This window comes from Salvelinus namaycush, chromosome 7 (genome assembly GCF_016432855.1).
Source record: "Salvelinus namaycush isolate Seneca chromosome 7, SaNama_1.0, whole genome shotgun sequence".
Lineage (NCBI taxonomy): Eukaryota > Metazoa > Chordata > Actinopteri > Salmoniformes > Salmonidae > Salvelinus > Salvelinus namaycush.
This window is the reverse complement of record NC_052313.1, coordinates 27086340-27102896: the sequence shown is the minus strand read 5'-3', so window position 1 is coordinate 27102896 and position 16557 is coordinate 27086340. Positions and strand designations below refer to the sequence as shown.

At 43.6% G+C, this 16557-nt stretch overlaps 1 protein-coding gene across 1 annotated transcript in view; it reads right to left on the bottom strand.

Annotated features, from left to right (window-relative positions):
* LOC120051162 (plexin domain-containing protein 2-like) overlaps positions 1-16557 on the bottom strand; it is a 179344-nt gene that overhangs the window by 17802 nt on the left and 144985 nt on the right. The window contains exons 10-12 of the mRNA XM_038997876.1: positions 10394-10454; positions 9941-10097; positions 3121-3159 (exon numbers count right to left, since the gene is read on the bottom strand). Of these exons, the coding sequence (XP_038853804.1) occupies positions 3121-3159; positions 9941-10097; positions 10394-10454 (257 nt within the window). The remainder of the gene's footprint in view (positions 1-3120; positions 3160-9940; positions 10098-10393; positions 10455-16557) is intronic.

The window sequence follows — 16557 nt, the reverse complement described above, 5'->3', positions numbered from 1 at the left end:
TGCTTCACTCTGGAAGTGATAGAGTCGGGACTCATTTTGGAATTCAAATGTCACTCTCTCACACTCAAAGTGACACACAAACTAAACACAGTGTGGGTAAAGCTAGACGGCAGAAAACTTTAATTATTTAAACAAATAGATCTGTGATGATGTGTGCAGGTAGCAGAGTGCAGAGGGGACCAAATACCGTTTGTAGCTGCCTGTCTAAGTTTAAATGGAAATGTGAGGGAGGTTGTTGACCACACCTGCCTCCATTGAAATCCCCCTCACTGAATCCCCCTCAAATTCCTGCTGACATTGAGTTCATTTGTGGAGGATCCCCATTAAAACAATACATTTTTCAAAGTGGAGGCAACAAGGGCAAATTAATGATGTTTGAATGATGGTTAACGCACCAGTTTTGAGAGCAGTGGTTTCAAGAACCTGCTGACATTCACAATGAACCTCAGTTTTCTGTCCTGTTACACCAACACTCTGAGATAGTGTTAATTCAACGTAAAGGCAACTATGAAGCTCTCCCACGTGTCCATGTTCTTGAACACCTTCCCCTCATACTCCCTTTCCTACCTCCCTAGCACCCACATAGGCTGTGTCTATTGCTGAGCATTTAGTGCTTTTTGAGGTCGGTTCAGTTTCGGTTCGTTTAAAAAAAAAAAGATCATCGTTTTGGATTTCAGTTTAGAATGTTTTAAAAACATTAAATGCATTATGAAATATGACCTTGGAATGATTCCAGGGATTTAAAAAAATTGAAATTCCAAAGCCAAATATTGAGAACATTTAAATTGTCAAAACATTAAAAAGATGACTTTGTCTAACAACACCGCTCCCTCTACACAAGCATCCCGAGTGCGCGCATAAGTGCGCCCATTAGGTCTACAGAAATACATGCGTATAAAAATGTATCCAACTGATGGGATACATAAGCTACATTCCTTGCCAAATAATGACAGTATTATCACAAATTCAAAATGGACTGGTTGATTGAAATAGGGAAATATGTGTTCCATCAACGAGCTGCAGTCTTGGAATAATTTCATCCCGTCTATTTTACGCTTAGGCTACTTTGCGAACAGCGAGTGCCATTTAGAATTGGTTAGCCTAGGGCTAGGATATAACCCCCTAAACATAGACAGGTTACACATTGCAAATATGCAAAAACATTCGTTTGATAAAGACCAAGAACATATTTTCATCCAGAATCATTAAACAGATGGTGTGGCCGTAATTCATCCCCATGCAGTATTCAATGTGGAATTGTCCATTAAGAAAATGATCCATTTAGAAAATTCCAAATAAACTAAATCAAACATCTGTATATCGAAAAGAAGACAGATTTTGTAGAAAAATTTAAATAAAACACTAATATATCCCCCTGAGTCAGTACATGTTAGAATCACCTTTGGCAGCGATTACAGCTGTGATTCTTTCTGGGTAAGTCTCTAAGAACTTTGCACACCTGGATTTTACAATATTTCTTCAAGCTCTGTAAAGTTGGTTGTTGATCATTCCCAGACAGCCATTTTCAAATTTTTCCATAGATTTTCAAACCGATCTAATTCAAAACTGTGACTAGGCCACTCGGGAACATTCAATGTCGTCTTGGTAAGCAACTCCAGTGTATATTTGACCTTGCGTTTTAGGTTATTGTCGTGCTGAAAGTGAATTTGTCTCCCAGTGTCTGTTGGAAAGCACACAAAACCAGGTTTTCTTCTAGGATTTTGCCTGTGCTTAGCTGTTTTCTCTAAAACTCACAAATCCTTGCCGATGACAAGCATACCCATAACATGATGCAGTCACCACCATGCTTGAAAATATGAAGAGTGGCACTCAGTGATGTGTTGTTTTGGATTGGCCCCAAACATAATGCTTTGTATTCCGGACATAAAGTTTATTTCTTTGACAATTCTTTAGCAGTTTTACTTTAGTGCCTTATTGCAAACAGTTTTTGAATATTTGTATTATGTACAGGCTTCCTTCTTTTCCCTATGTCAATTAGGATAGTATTGTGGAGTAACTACAATGTTGTTGATCCATCCTCAGTTTTCTCCTATCACAGCCATTAAACCCTGTAACTGTTTTAAAGTAACCATTGGCCTCATGGTGAAATCCATGAGCGGTTTCCTTCCTCTACAGATATACCTGTATCTTTGTAGTGACTGGGTGTGTTGATACACCATCCAAAGTGTAATTAATAACTTCACCATGCCCAAAAGGATATTAAATTATTTTTTTACCTATCTACCAATAGGTGCCCTTCTTTGCGAGGCATTGGAAAACCTCCCTGGTCTTTGTGGTAGAATCTGTGTTTGAAATCCATTGCTTGACTGAGGGACCTTACAGATAATTCTATGTGTGGGGTACAGAGATGAGGTTGTCATTCAAAAATCATGTTAAACACTATTATTACACACAGAATGGGTCCATGCAACGTATTATGTGACTTGTTAAGCAACGTTTTACTCCTAAACGTATTTAGGCTTGCCATAACAAAGGGGTTGAATACTTATTGACTGAAGACATCATTTAAAAATAACAATTTTTAATTTCCACTTTGACATTATGGGGTATTGTGTGTAGGCCAGTGACACAAAATCTCAATTTATTCCATTTTAAATTCAGGCTATAACACAACAAAATGTGGAAAAAGTCAATAGGTGTGAATACTTCTGTGTCCAAAATGGCAGACTTACTATGGGCCCTGGTCAAATGTAGTCCACTATAGGGAATATGATGCCATTTGGGTGCAACTGCAGTGCCTTCAGAAAGTATTCGCACCCATTGACTTTTTCCGCATTTTGTTGTGTTGTACCGTGAATTTAAAATGTATTAAATTGAGATTTTAGACACCATGATTGATCAGTACCATCCAGAAGCTTGGTACAGAGCCATTTCAATCAGCCTCTGGATGAGTTGCTTCAATGAGCCGCTCCTTCCCTTGGCCTGTCCTCCCCAGAAATCAAAAAGCGATCTGCTATCTGGGGCAAGCAATCTGTCAGCCATAAATACACAGACCGCAGCCTTGTAAACAGACCCCATATACTCCACACAACATGCAGCAGCACAGAGAAACACAACTGTCAACAGTCCAAGGATCTAGGAAGGAAAAGAGAGGCTTACCTCCATTGTCTTTGAGATGCAGAGCAATCTTGGTGTCATCTGTGGAAAAGAGAGAGAGAGAAAGAGACGCAGAGAGAGAGAGAAATAAAGATAGATGGAGAGACAGAAACAGAGAAATGGATGAGGTATAGAGGGTCAGAAAAATGTTTGTCTGTGATTTGTGTTATCCTTACAGCCGTAGATTTACATATATAGTCCCTATGTCTATTATACAGCAGAGAGCTGCCTGCCTGCCAACAACAACTATTGATCTTAACACTGGTGAAGAATGTCAATCAAATATTCTGAAATAATCATCACTGACGATTATTACACAGGTTTATAGCAAATGTACTTTTTTTTTTTACCATTATTTCATATACGGATAATCTTGGGTTAAAAGTGAATTTTCTACACTTAATTTGCAATGAAAATTAATGTTTTGGATAAAATGCTTCTCCCTTGCATAATTCAACAGCTAAGATGCAGTCTGGGGTTAAGCAACTATGAAACATGTAAATTCACTGTGACCCACTTCTCTGAGAGAGGGGTGATATGAATTTACACACCTCATAGGATCCACATTATGCTAATGTGCCATATACATGAGCCTGTGAAACGCTATGCGTGCTATTCCACCATATCAAAACTAGAAAGAGCCTTGAAATGGGGTCTCAACTGAGTAAATCTATTTCAAAGGCTTTTTTTCATTTACATTTCCAAGATCAAAGATCATTTAATGCCTGTAACCATTTCCTAGTCTAAGAAATGTCACGGCCTATGCGATAAGGTGTATGAGGGCAAGGCAGGAAATCAAATTCAATGACCAATCACGTGCCAGTGAGAGCAGTAAGAGAGGGAGGGAAGGGGAGAAGAAGGAGAAAGGGGGGATTGGGAACAGGAGAGGGAAGTGATGGGTTCTCACACCTCCTAGTAACAGAGTTCTCCCTCGCTCCCTCCCCTAGTAGCACATGCCTCTGAACCGCCAAGCTGAGAGAACTGGGTCGGAGGGGGAAACTGATCCTGTCACGGCTGTCAATGTCGTTCTCCTCCTCAGACGAGGAGGAGCATGGATCGGACCAAGATGCGGAGTAGGAGGTATTCATGATTTTAATGGCAAACCAACAAACACTACAAATGAACAAAAGTGACTAACCTGTAACAGTCCTGTGTGGCCCAAACGCTAACACAGGAAACAAACACCCACAAATAGCTAAAGCCTATGGCAGCCTTAAATATGGCTCCCAATTAGAGACAACAGAAATCAGCTGTCTCTAATTGAGAACCCATTCCGGCCACCATAGACTTTCCTAGAAAACTACACACCCATAGACACAGCTAGATACATACACTCAACACAAAACCATAAACTACAACCAACACCCCCTCTACCATATAATACCCCAAAATACACACATACCCCATGTCACACCCTGACCTAACTAAAATAATAAATAAAACAAATAATACTAAGGCCAGGGCGTGACAGATCCTCTGTGCGTGTCAAGAAGTGTGAGGGTCTCGGTGTGTCACACAGAACCCCTGACTTTTTTCATGCTAACACACCCACACATCGCTGGGGTTTGTTTTGCCTCTCAGCTGGATCTCTCTCACACTCCTCTCCACCTCTCTCCAGCCTTCAACGCATCTGTGGTCATATCATCACCTCATCCACCTCACTGAGTGAAGGTCTTAAAGGGGCAAACTGGTATAGGTACAGAAATGTTTTGACTTTTGAAGAATATCATTTATTAATGCCTCATGAGCTTTGCTGTTTTTCTAATCCCAGATTGCCCGTTTAAACATTGGCTGAGAGAAATTGGCATTTCCATGTGATCTCTACCAAGAAGAGAATTGGGAGTATAAAAGAGAAAAGGTCAAGGACTGAAACACTGAATGTAAGACAAAGATTAGGAGAATGAAAAAGTAAATCCTACAATTTGTAATTCAGAAGTAAGAAAAGTGGAGCTGGATGCCATTGATGTTTGTGTGGTGGGTAGTACTCAGAGCCAAAACCTTAGGCATCTGCTTTAGAGATCACCACATACTGGAGCTGGATCCAGACCCATTTAACCCAGAACCACCGGGCACCAGTTCTACAGAACAGGAACCAGAAATCATACGTTAACTCACCATTCCAACCACTGCCTAAGACACCGTTCAACACCACTCTGCAAAAACAAAAAAATGGAGTCTGTCTTTATCCTACAGGTTTAGACTCCATTTCTTCCCATCAATTTTACAAGCCTGGGAAACCAAAGAGCACCTTACCATATGAACTATTATTAATGTCTGAGAGCGTACTCAATTATTCTGGCCATTCCATTCCACTTCACAATTCCACTTCACTTCCCTCGATTTATCAATCTAGCTAACCTCCCTCATTGTGGTCGCAGATTCACACAGCGATGCATTCCTATAAAACATCATCAGTCACCTGCACGCATTAATAAGATGAATAAAGATGGCGTCGGAGATGAAGGATGACGTTTTACGTGTTCCTAACCAATTGTGTTTTTTTGTTTGTTTCTTTGCGTTGTTTGTAACTTATTTTTTAAACTTATTTTGCACATAATGTTGCTGTAACTGTCTCTTGTGACAGAAAATAAATTCTGGACATCAGAACTGCGATTACTCACCACGAACTGGCAGAATTCCTTTTTTTCCTTTAACGAGTCCAACGTGAATTACATACTGTCTCCCCGGGAACAGGCCCAGATCCCTGTCATTTGGGTGAAGAGAAGGCGGAGAAAAAGGGTCCGAAGGGGGCGGGCTGCCTTCTGAGAATTCGTAGGCGATTGAATAAATCCCCACTTCCTTCCATTCTTCTAGCAAACGTGCAATCTTTGGAAAATAAAATCGATGACCTACGTGGTAGATTAAACTACCAACGGGACATTCAAAACTGAAATATCTTATACTTCACGGAGTCGTGGCTGAAGGACGACACTATCAACATACATCTGGCTGGTTATACGCTGTATCGGCAGGATAGAACAGCTGCGTCTGGTAAGACAAGGGGCGGCGGACTATGTCTTTTTGTAAATAACAGCTGGTGCACGATATCTAAGGAAGTCTCAAGGTTTTGCTTGCCTGAGGTAGAGTATCTCATGATAAGCTGTAGATCACACTATCTACCTAGAGAGTTTTCATCTGTATTTTTCGTAGCTGTCTACACACCACCACAGACTGATGCTGGCATGAGTTGTTTTATGTCAGAAACCATGGATTACAGGCTACATCCGCAATGAGCTAAAGGCTAGACCTGCCGCTTTCAAGGAGCGGAACTCTAACCCGGAAGCTTATTAGAAATCCTGCTATGCCCTCCGACAAACCATCAAACAGGCAAAGCGTCAATACAGGACTAAGATTGAATCGCACTACACCGGCTCTGACGCTCGTTGGATGTGGTAGGGCTTGCAAACCATTACAGACTACAAAGGGACGCACAGCCGAGAGCTGCCCAGTGACACAACCCTTCCAGACGTGCTAAACTACTTTTATGCTCGCTTCGAAGAAAATAATACTGAAACATGCATGAGAGCACCAGCTGTTCCGGAAGACTGTGTGATCACGCTCTCCGCAGCCGATGTGAGTAAGACCTTTAAACAGGTCAACATTTACAAGGCCGCAGGGCCAGACGGATTACCAGGATGTGTACTGCGAGCATGCGCTGGCAAGTGTCTTCACTGACATTTTCAGTGTCTCCCTGTCCGAGTCTGTAAAATCAACATGTTTTAAGCTAACCACCATAGTCCCTGTGCCCAAGAACATTAAGGTAACCTGCCTAAATGACTACCGACCCGTAGCACTCACGTCTGTAACCATGAAGTGCTTTGAAAGGCTTGTCATGGCTCACACTTATCACCATCATCCCAGACACCCTAGACCCACTCCAATTTGCATACCACCCTAACAGATTCACAGATGATGCAATCTCTATTGCACTCCATACTACCCTTTCCCACCTGGACAAAAGGATACACCTATGTCAGAATGCTATTCATTGACTACAGCTCAGTGTTCAACACCATAGTGCCCTGAAAAGCTCATCAATAAGCTAAGGACCCTGGGACTAAACACCTCCCTCTGCAACTGGATCCTGGCCTTCCTGACGGGCCGTCCCCAGGTGGTAAGGGTTGGTAACAACACATCTGCCACGGTGATCCTCAACACAGGGGCCCTTCAGGGGTGCGTGCTCAGTCCCCTCCTGTACTCCCTGTTCACTCATGACTGCACGGCCAGGCACGACCAAACATGGCCAAGTTTGCCGATGACACAACAGTGTCCTGGTCACCAACAACGCCTGATCACCAACAATGACGAGACAGCATATAGGGAGGAGGTCAGAGACTTGGCCATGTGGTGACAGGACAACAACCTCTCCCTCAACGTGATCAAGACAAAGGAGATGATTGTGGACTACAGAAAAAGGAGGACCGAGCACGCCTCCATTCTCATCGACTGGGCTGTAGTGGGGCAGGTTAAGAGCTTCGTTCCTTGGTGTCTACATTACCAACAAACTAACATTGTCCAAGCACGCCAAGACAATTGTGAAGAGGGCACAACAAAACCTATTCCACCTTAGGAGACTGAAAAGATTTGGCATGGGTCCTCAGATCCTCAAAAGTTTCTACAGCTGCACCATCGAGAGCATCCTGACTTGTTGCATCACTGCTTGGTATGGCAAATGCTCGGCCTCCGACAGCAAGGCACTACAGAGGGTAGTGCGTACGGCCCAGTACATCGCTGGGGCCAAGCTTCCTGATATCCAGGACCTCTATACTAGGCGGTGTCAGAGGAAGGCCCTAAACTGTCAAGGACTCCAGCCACCCCTGTCATAGACTGTTCTCTCTGCTACCACACGGCAGTGGTACCGGAGCACCAAGTCTAGGTCCAAGAGGTTTCTACCCCCAAGCCATAAGACTCCTGAACATCTAATCAAAATGCTTCCCAGACTATTTGCATTGCCCCCCCCCCCTCTTTTACACCGCTGCTACTCTCTGTTGTTGTCATCTATGCATAGTCACTTTAATAACTCCACCTACATGTACATATTACCTCAATTACCTCAACTAACCAGTGCCCCATCACATTGACTCTGTACCGGTACCCCCCTGTATATAGTCTCGCTATTGTTATTTTACTGCTGCTCTTTTTTTTAAACTGCATTGTTGGTTAGGGGCTCACAAGTAAGTATTTCACCGTAAGATTCCCTGTTGTATTCGGCGCATGTGACTAATACAATTTGATTTGATTTGACAGAAATACACGCTGTTACATATTGCAATGGATTCCGCAGTTAGCTGGCTACACCTCTTTCTCTTGGGTGTTAACAAGAGTGGATCCTTGAGATTATGAGTTGTCCATTAGCACAGTGTAGGCTTTGTGTATCTCCCAGGCATCCCAACCCATCCTTCCACATTGGTCAATTATCAACCCCGGGATGTGCCAGTTACTGGGCAGAAAACTCACTCCGCATAGGCATTTAGTCATGATTAAAGTGCATAATGTGATTGTACACATAGTGACAGGGACATTAAGTTGAACATATGACTTTTCATTGGGATGATGAATGGTAAAGGTGAATTCTAGATGCCTATTCAAGTCAGTACTGTGTGTGTGGGTAATATGTTAAGCTGATAAAGATGAATTAGCTGTTTGTTTCAATACATATATGGCTTGAAAGCTATTAACAGGGAAAGGAACATATCTGTAGTCAATTCAGTCGTTGTGTGCATCCCAAATGGAACCCTATTCCCTACATAGTGCACTACTTTTGACCAGAACCCTATGGGCCCTTGCCAAAAGTAGTGCACTACATAGGGAATAGGGTGTCATTTGATAATCCGTCTTTAAGTAGCTCCAGTATCTCTGGGGGAGGGAGGGAGGGAAAGGAAAGTAAACAAACTCAAAAGGACACCATCAGAGTTTCAGAGTTTCTCCTGACATCAGCAGAAGGACCCAGGGTTATTTTTTCTCCAGGAGGGATTTGTGTCTGATATCTTTGAGATGACTACTGCAGTGTGACTAATCATGAACTCAGGATGGACATGCTTGACCCCTGGGACGGAGGCTGAGAAACCCTGTTTTAGAGTGGCCATCTATTCCAGCCATCTGTCCCTGCTTGCTGGGGTTGCAGGCAGCACTTGCCTGATGATTGAAGATATTTATCAGCAACAAATCAATCAATAAAAAGCCAGTATATAAAAATGATTATAATTTACTCGTCATAAAAGATGAATAACCAGCCGAAAGGACTGAACACTAATATGTTTCTGTGTGGATGCATCTCTAAGATTTTAGAGATGTTGTCCTAATTCAATCTACATTGTTTAGTTGGGTAAAACACAGCTGGCGTGCCTTGCATCATTTGTCGCCATCTGGAGTGCATTTGGTGCTCAAGGAAAACTATCCGGATAGTTATATTACCAAAGAAATTACAAAAGAGGCAGAACATATTGTTGATAAAGAATACAGTACATGAAGTACCTGTACCTTCACAGGAAAGGTACTGTGTACTTTGTTCTACTTAACGTCACAGCAGCACATCCATCAAGACTTCTGTGCATTAGCCTACCCTTCAGTTTGAAGGTAGGGCCAGGGTTGTGTTCATTAAGATACACTGTAATAAAACATTTTGCAAATGAAAACGAAAACGAGTGTTTCTCATTGGACAAGTTCAGATAGCAAAAAAACGGAAGAAAACTAACTGAACACGACCCAGTTTTTCCTGAACATGTTGGACTGGACCAGAAAAAAATAATGTCTGGTCATGTCATTCAAGTATTCAGACACTAGTTGGAGTTGTCCGCTTTGGGCCGTTCGTTAGTTGTCTTACCTTCAGTGGGGACGCTGGTCGGGGAGAGGGACGTAGACAAAGAGGCTCCGGCTGTGGTGGTCTCTCCTCTGCTCCGGCCTGTTGTCTTGGCAACTAACGTGGTGGTGAACGGATAGAGTTGTGTGGTGTTGATGATATCACAGCTTTTGTCCTTGGTCTGCAAGACAGAATACAAGGGCCCTCTTCGTCATGCATGTAAGAATATGTTTTGTGTGTGTGTGTGTGTGTGTGTGTGTGTGTGTGTGTAAGAGCAGAAGATGTGAAAGGAGTAACTGGGTCATCGCCTTTCCCCCTGCACATAGCAGACCAGGGCATCCATCATCCTGGCAGTCACACACATTTTTTATTTTTTTACAGCAGATACACATGCACGCACACATTCCACCATATCCCCACTCACTCGCTATCCATATTAGAAAGCGAGTCATTTCCATCAGCCACGACGATATTCACCTCATCAGGACAGCTGTTATCCACCCAGTCCTGCCGATGGCGGTCGAACCCACTGGAACACCTGAAACCAGAGGAGACGATTGTCAGGAAGAGCTTAGGAACATGAACACAAGACATGCTTAGGAACATGAGCACAAGACATGCATCACTAAGAGGGCTAAACCACAATCAAAGATGGAATGAATAGATCTCTAAAACGTCAATTACAGCAGCATATATACGTGGTGCCATCCAGCTCTGTAGACCTGCAGATGTTACATGAAACCAAAAATGTTTCAAATAATCCACCATAATGTATATAATAATCCACTATAATAATCTCAGTCTGGAGTCTGGGTGTCCAAAATAAATTCAAAGGGGGAAAAGGCCATGATTATTTGAATATGGGGGGGGGATTTGTGAAGAGGAAGTTCACTGGGTCAAACTGCTCAGAGTACAGGGGTTGATGTAGGGCAGGGGTGTCAAAGTCAAATGGACGGAGGGCCAAATAAAAAATTTAGCTACAAGCCGAGGGCCGGACTGTTCGAATGTTCATTGAACATTTTTTAAATGACGCATATAGTCTAGTGAACCTAATTGAACCTACTGAAAACCTAACAAATATATTCCAATATGATCAGATAAATAAAGCAATATTTTCTTATGGCTCTGTCAGTAATCTTTAATTTTCAACAGACACAAAAGACAAATTTCCTTTATATAAAAATCCCCATAACATGAACATTAAATGAAAGAAACCGGTATTCAAGGCACCATCAGTAGCCTATATTTTCTATTTTAGCAAAAGTGGGCTAAATTTACTTCAAAGAAAAAAACAATAATAGCAATTTTCTATCATCCACTCAACTGAAATATTTTTAAAATATAATTGGATTGAAATACAATAAAATAAAGTGCAAAAATCTATTAATCAAAAACAACACTTTGTTTAAGGAGAAGTAACATGCAGTGAAAACAAATATTAAACTTTAACTTTTAAACTTGAACTGAGTAAAAACTCTAAATATGTGATTGCACAGTAATGTTCACTTGTTTGAGGTTGAGGGTGATACTTGGTGGTGTCCCATCTTTTCCACAAGTTCATCAATGTTCGGGGTAAGGCTCTGAGCTGAGGAAATCCTCAGAATTGAGTGGAGGTGTTCAGCAGTAAGTCGACTTCTGTGTGATGTTTTGTTCAGGTTCATCAAAGAAAACAGTTGTTCACACAGGTATGTGCTGCCAAACATAGACAACGTTTGAGCAGCCTGGATGCGCAGCTGGGGCATTGTGTCGGGGAGGAAACGGGCGAACTCCGCAGCACCCACTGCCGCATATTTTGCCCTCAGTGCATCATTGCATTGGAGGTCAATCAACTCCATTTGGAGGTTTGGTGGTGAGCTTTCCACGTCAACAGCAAATGGGTTACCGAGCAGTTCCAACCTGCTTTTTTGTGCTTCAAAGTCAGCAAATCGGCGTCGAAAGTCAGCGGCAAGCATACCTATTTTATCAGCCAACTGTGCGCTCGGGAACGCACTGGTAGAGAGCTTCTCTTTCATGGTCTGGCAGCTGGGAAAGTGGCTCAAATTTTCTTTCCGCATCTGCGTCTCCCACAGAGTCAGTTTGGTTTTAAATGCCTTCACTGTACTGTACATATCAGAGATGACATGATCCCGACCCTGCAGCTGCAAGTTCATTGCATTCAGATGACTCGTAATGTCACACAGAAAAGCCATTTCACACAGAAACATTTCGTCTCGGAGTTGTGTTGTGTCTTTCCCTTTGCTGTCCAAGAACAGACAAATCTCCTCACGAAGCTCGAAACATCTTTGAAGCACCTTTCCCTGGCTTAGCCATCGCACCTCTGTGTGATAAGGCAAATCACCATGCTCCGTTTCTAACTCCGTCAGAAATGCCTTGAACTGGCGGTGATTCAAACCTTTGGCTCTGATAAAGTTAACTGTGCGCGTGATGATGCTCATTACATGCTCCATTTTCAAGGCTTTACCGCACAACGCTTCCTGGTGTATGATACAATGATAAGCTGTCAGCTCACCTGTCGCGTTTTCCTCTTGCATCTTTTCCCGTATCTTCGCCACCAGTCCGCTCCTGTGTCCACACATCGCAGGTGCTCCGTCGGTTGTCAAACCCACGAGTTTTTCCCAAGGCAGCTCCATCTCATTTACACATCTTGACACCTCTTCATACAAATCATGCCCCGTAGTTGTGCCATGCATAGGACGTAAAGCCAAAAACTCCTCTGTCACGCTTAGGCTGGAGTCCACTCCGCGGATGAAAATTGACAACTGGGCAATGTCAGAAATGTCGGTGCTCTCATCCACAGCCAAGGAATATGCAATGAAATCTTTTCCCTTTTTCACAAGCTGCTCTTTTAGATTGATGGACAACTGGTCTACTCTCTCGGCAATGGTGTTTCTGCTCATACTCACATTTAAAAAGAGTTGCCTTTTTTCTGGGCAAACTTCGTCACAAACTTTAATCATGCAGTTTTTGATGAAATCCCCCTCCGTAAATGGCCGGGCTGATTTAGCGATCTCTTCTGCCAAAATAAAACTGGCCTTGACAGCAGCCTGGCCTTGTGATTTGGCTTTTTTGAACAGAGCCTGTCGAGATTTGAGGCCTCGTTTTAATTCCTCTGCCTTTTGTAGCCTTTGTTCCATGTCCATATTCTTGTTTTTGTCCGCGTGTTTCGTTTCATAATGTCGTCTCAGATTATACTCTTTCAGTACCGCCACACTTTCTCCACACAGAAGACACACAGGTTTTCCAGCTACCTCCGTGAACATATACTCCGACTCCCACCTTGTTTGAAACCCCCGGTTCTCAGTGTCCACCTTCCGTTTTGCCATTTTTGATGGGTATCTGAAAGTTAATTTTACTGTGATGCTGACGACTGCTGTGCCAATAAATATTGAAATGAAGCAGCCTACTGCTCGGTGCGTCACCGTTGCATTGTGGGAAATGTAGTATTGGTGCGTGTAAAAGATCTGCGGGCTGCCGGCTTGCTGCGGTCTGCGGGCCGGTTCTAATAATAAATCAAGATCATCCCAGGGGCCGTAAAAAACCTTCTCGCGGGCCGGATGTGGCCCGCGGGCCTTGACTCTGACATATGTGATGTAGGGGGTGAGGGGAAACGGGAAGAGGGAGAGAGGGGTGAAGGGGATGAGGGGGTATGGGTAATGCCTTCCAGCCAGAGGCAACTCATAAACTCTGTGGGCTAGCCTTTGATCGAGGGCAACTGCTCATTCTTCCTCTTGTTCACAGATCATAATGAGTGTGAGTAAAGATACTGACCCCCAGGCGAACCTTCATACCCCCCCCCCCCCCTCCTTATCCCTCTCTCTTTTCTTCTCTTCTCTTTCTTCTGTAAGCCCTCGCTTACATTTCAATGTTACATTCACTGATTTTTGAGAGACATATTTTCTTGCTTTGACACAGAGGGATGGTTTGTTCTCCATCTCCATCTCTCTCCATCTCTCTCTCTCTCTCTCTCTCTCTCTCTCTCTCTCTCTCTCTCTCTCTCTCTCTCTCTCTCTCTCTCTCTCTCTCTCTCTCTCTCTCTCTCTCTCTCTCTCTCTCTCTCTCTCTCTCTCTCTCTCTCTCTCTCTCTCTCTCTCTCTCTCTCTCTCTCTCTCTCTCTCTCTCTCTCTCTCTCTCTCTCTCTCTCTCTCTCTCTCTCTCTCTCTCTCTCTCGTATATTTTTTATTTTGTCTGTCTGGCTCAAATAGTCCACTGAAGTCCAACACAGAAAGCTGTACAATCATATCACCAATGGCGTAGGTGGTAAACAAATGCTAAACCAATGTCATGCACCTCACAAACACCTAACCTGCTAACAATGCAGCAAGACCCACAAACAATCCACCCCTCTACTTCTCTACATGGAGCAGTGGTGACTGGTGGGTGGGGATATCGGATGACGGGCTAATCATAGAAGCTGGAATGCAATATGGGACGGTATGGTTTCCACGTGTTTCATACCGTTTCATTTATTCCATTCCAGCCACTACAATGAGCCTGTCTTCGGATATCTCCGCCTACTAGCCCCCACTACCGTACAGACAGGCCGCATTAACCTCCATTCTCCATCCTTATTCCCATCAGGTCTTATAACTCCCATTAGTCCTGGTGGATGTGGTAACGCTCTCCGTGTGGAGAAAGAAGAGGAGTCCATTCCCATCTCCCTCTGCTGTCTAATCAGCCCACACTGCCCGGATTTCACCGTATTGCTGCCTGAAAAATTCCACCTCATCTGTCCAATCAGCCGAGACAGATTCCTTCACCTCTTTTCCCCTCCGTTTTCGCGGGAGAGGCGGAACGAGAGAGGGAGAGAGAGACCGAGACAGGCCAAGGATATTACTGCAACACAGGTTTGACCAGTCCCTTCGGATCCTTTCTCATTTAGGTTTTACCTCAATGCCATCCAACATCCCAAATGGCACCCTATTCCCCTATGGGCCCGGGTCAAAAGTAGCACACTATATAGGGAATAGGGTGCCATTTGGGATGCATTCCAAACCTTCCTTCCAACATCCACTCAGCCACCACACCGCTAATTATAAATGGGTTGAGCTGCCTCATTTGAATATAAATGAATACACATGGGAGAAGGTTCCTGTACGGTCTTGTCGTTTTCTCCCCCCTCTTTCATGGCAGAGAGGATGCATTTCTTTATTGGGTTTAAAAGACTCTTTGGTCTCGGTTACATTGCGGGTGCATTCAAAGATATTTAGTCTATCTCACCAATGGGCCATATTTCTTGACATTATATGGATTTACTACCAGCGGTTTGAGGGTTACTAAAGCTCACTGGGTCTACATAGCGAACGTTAAGCTTATCAGTGTGTAGGAATGTTGAAACCATCATTACACTCTTGGCACGGCACTCAATCTATCTCCACACACATGCAATGTGATTGAATGAAGTACGCAGAGTGACCGCAGCTTATTCAAGCGCAAGATCTCTTTGAAATTTTATGTGGCGGCAGTCATTTTGATAGTACATTCATGATGCACACCAGCTGTGTTTTTGAGTAAACAAATCGTCTCTTTCTCACCAAATGAGCGCTCGGCAGTATTGGTAACCACGGCAAGTCGCTGGTCCATAGGGATGCCTTGCATGCTTTATTAGCTCCAACCCGCTTTTAATTGTCCAACCCAGCCCAGCGCCCAGCTTGCATACATCAGAGGGACCCAATGAGCTGATTTAGCCTGAAACACATGGGAGACCAGGTACCCAACGAGCAGGTTCTTACACATCACAGAGAGAGAGAGGGCGAGAGGTAAAGAGAGAGAAAGAGAGGTAGAGAGAGAGAGCGAGAGGTAGAGAGAGAGAGAGAAGGAGAGGTAGAGAGAGATTTAGAGAGAGAGAGGTGTAGAGAGAGAAAGAGAGGTCGAGAGAGAGAGCGAGAGGTAGAGAGAGAGAGAGAAGGAGAGGTAGAGAGAGAGGTAGAGAGAGAGAGAGAAGGTGAGAGGTAAAGAGAGAGAGAGGTAGAGAGAGAGAGAGAGGTGGGGTGTAGAGGGAGAGAGGTAGAGAGAGAGAGAGAGAGAGGTGGGGTGTAGAGGGAGAGAGGTAGAGAGAGAGAGAGAGAGAGGTGGGGTGTAGAGGGAGAGAGGTAGAGAGAGAGAGAGAGAGAGGTAGAGAGAGGTAGAGAGAGAAAGAGAGAGGGTTCATTACGGTCGCTCTCTTAAATCACAGGCGTCTTTCTTTCATTAACCTACTGCCCAACAATGCTGCAATGCATTTCAATTAGCTTGTTTAAACTGTGCATTCATTTGACTTTTCAAGGGAAGTTTGTTGTTGAAGGACACAAAGGACAGAGCGAGCCCTAACGGTGTGATGCAGCACGCGCGCGTTTAAATCTCATTAAAATGCAGCGTAATTAGATCATTATAATTCAGGCCTATATTGTGTCATCGCAGCTCTAATAAACTGCTGAGGTGGTGCACGTAAAGGGTAGAATTAGTCTTCTGGAGGGTACAGAATATGGATACATTGCCAGCTGTGATCCTGTATGGCTAAATTGGTAGAGCATTGTGCTTGCAATGCCATGATTATGGGTTTGATTCCCAGAGCCACCAATACATCAAATTTATGCACACGTGGTTGTATTATTATTTTCTAAGTTGGATGGAGAGAGGAGACCGAGAGGAGACAGAGAGGAGAA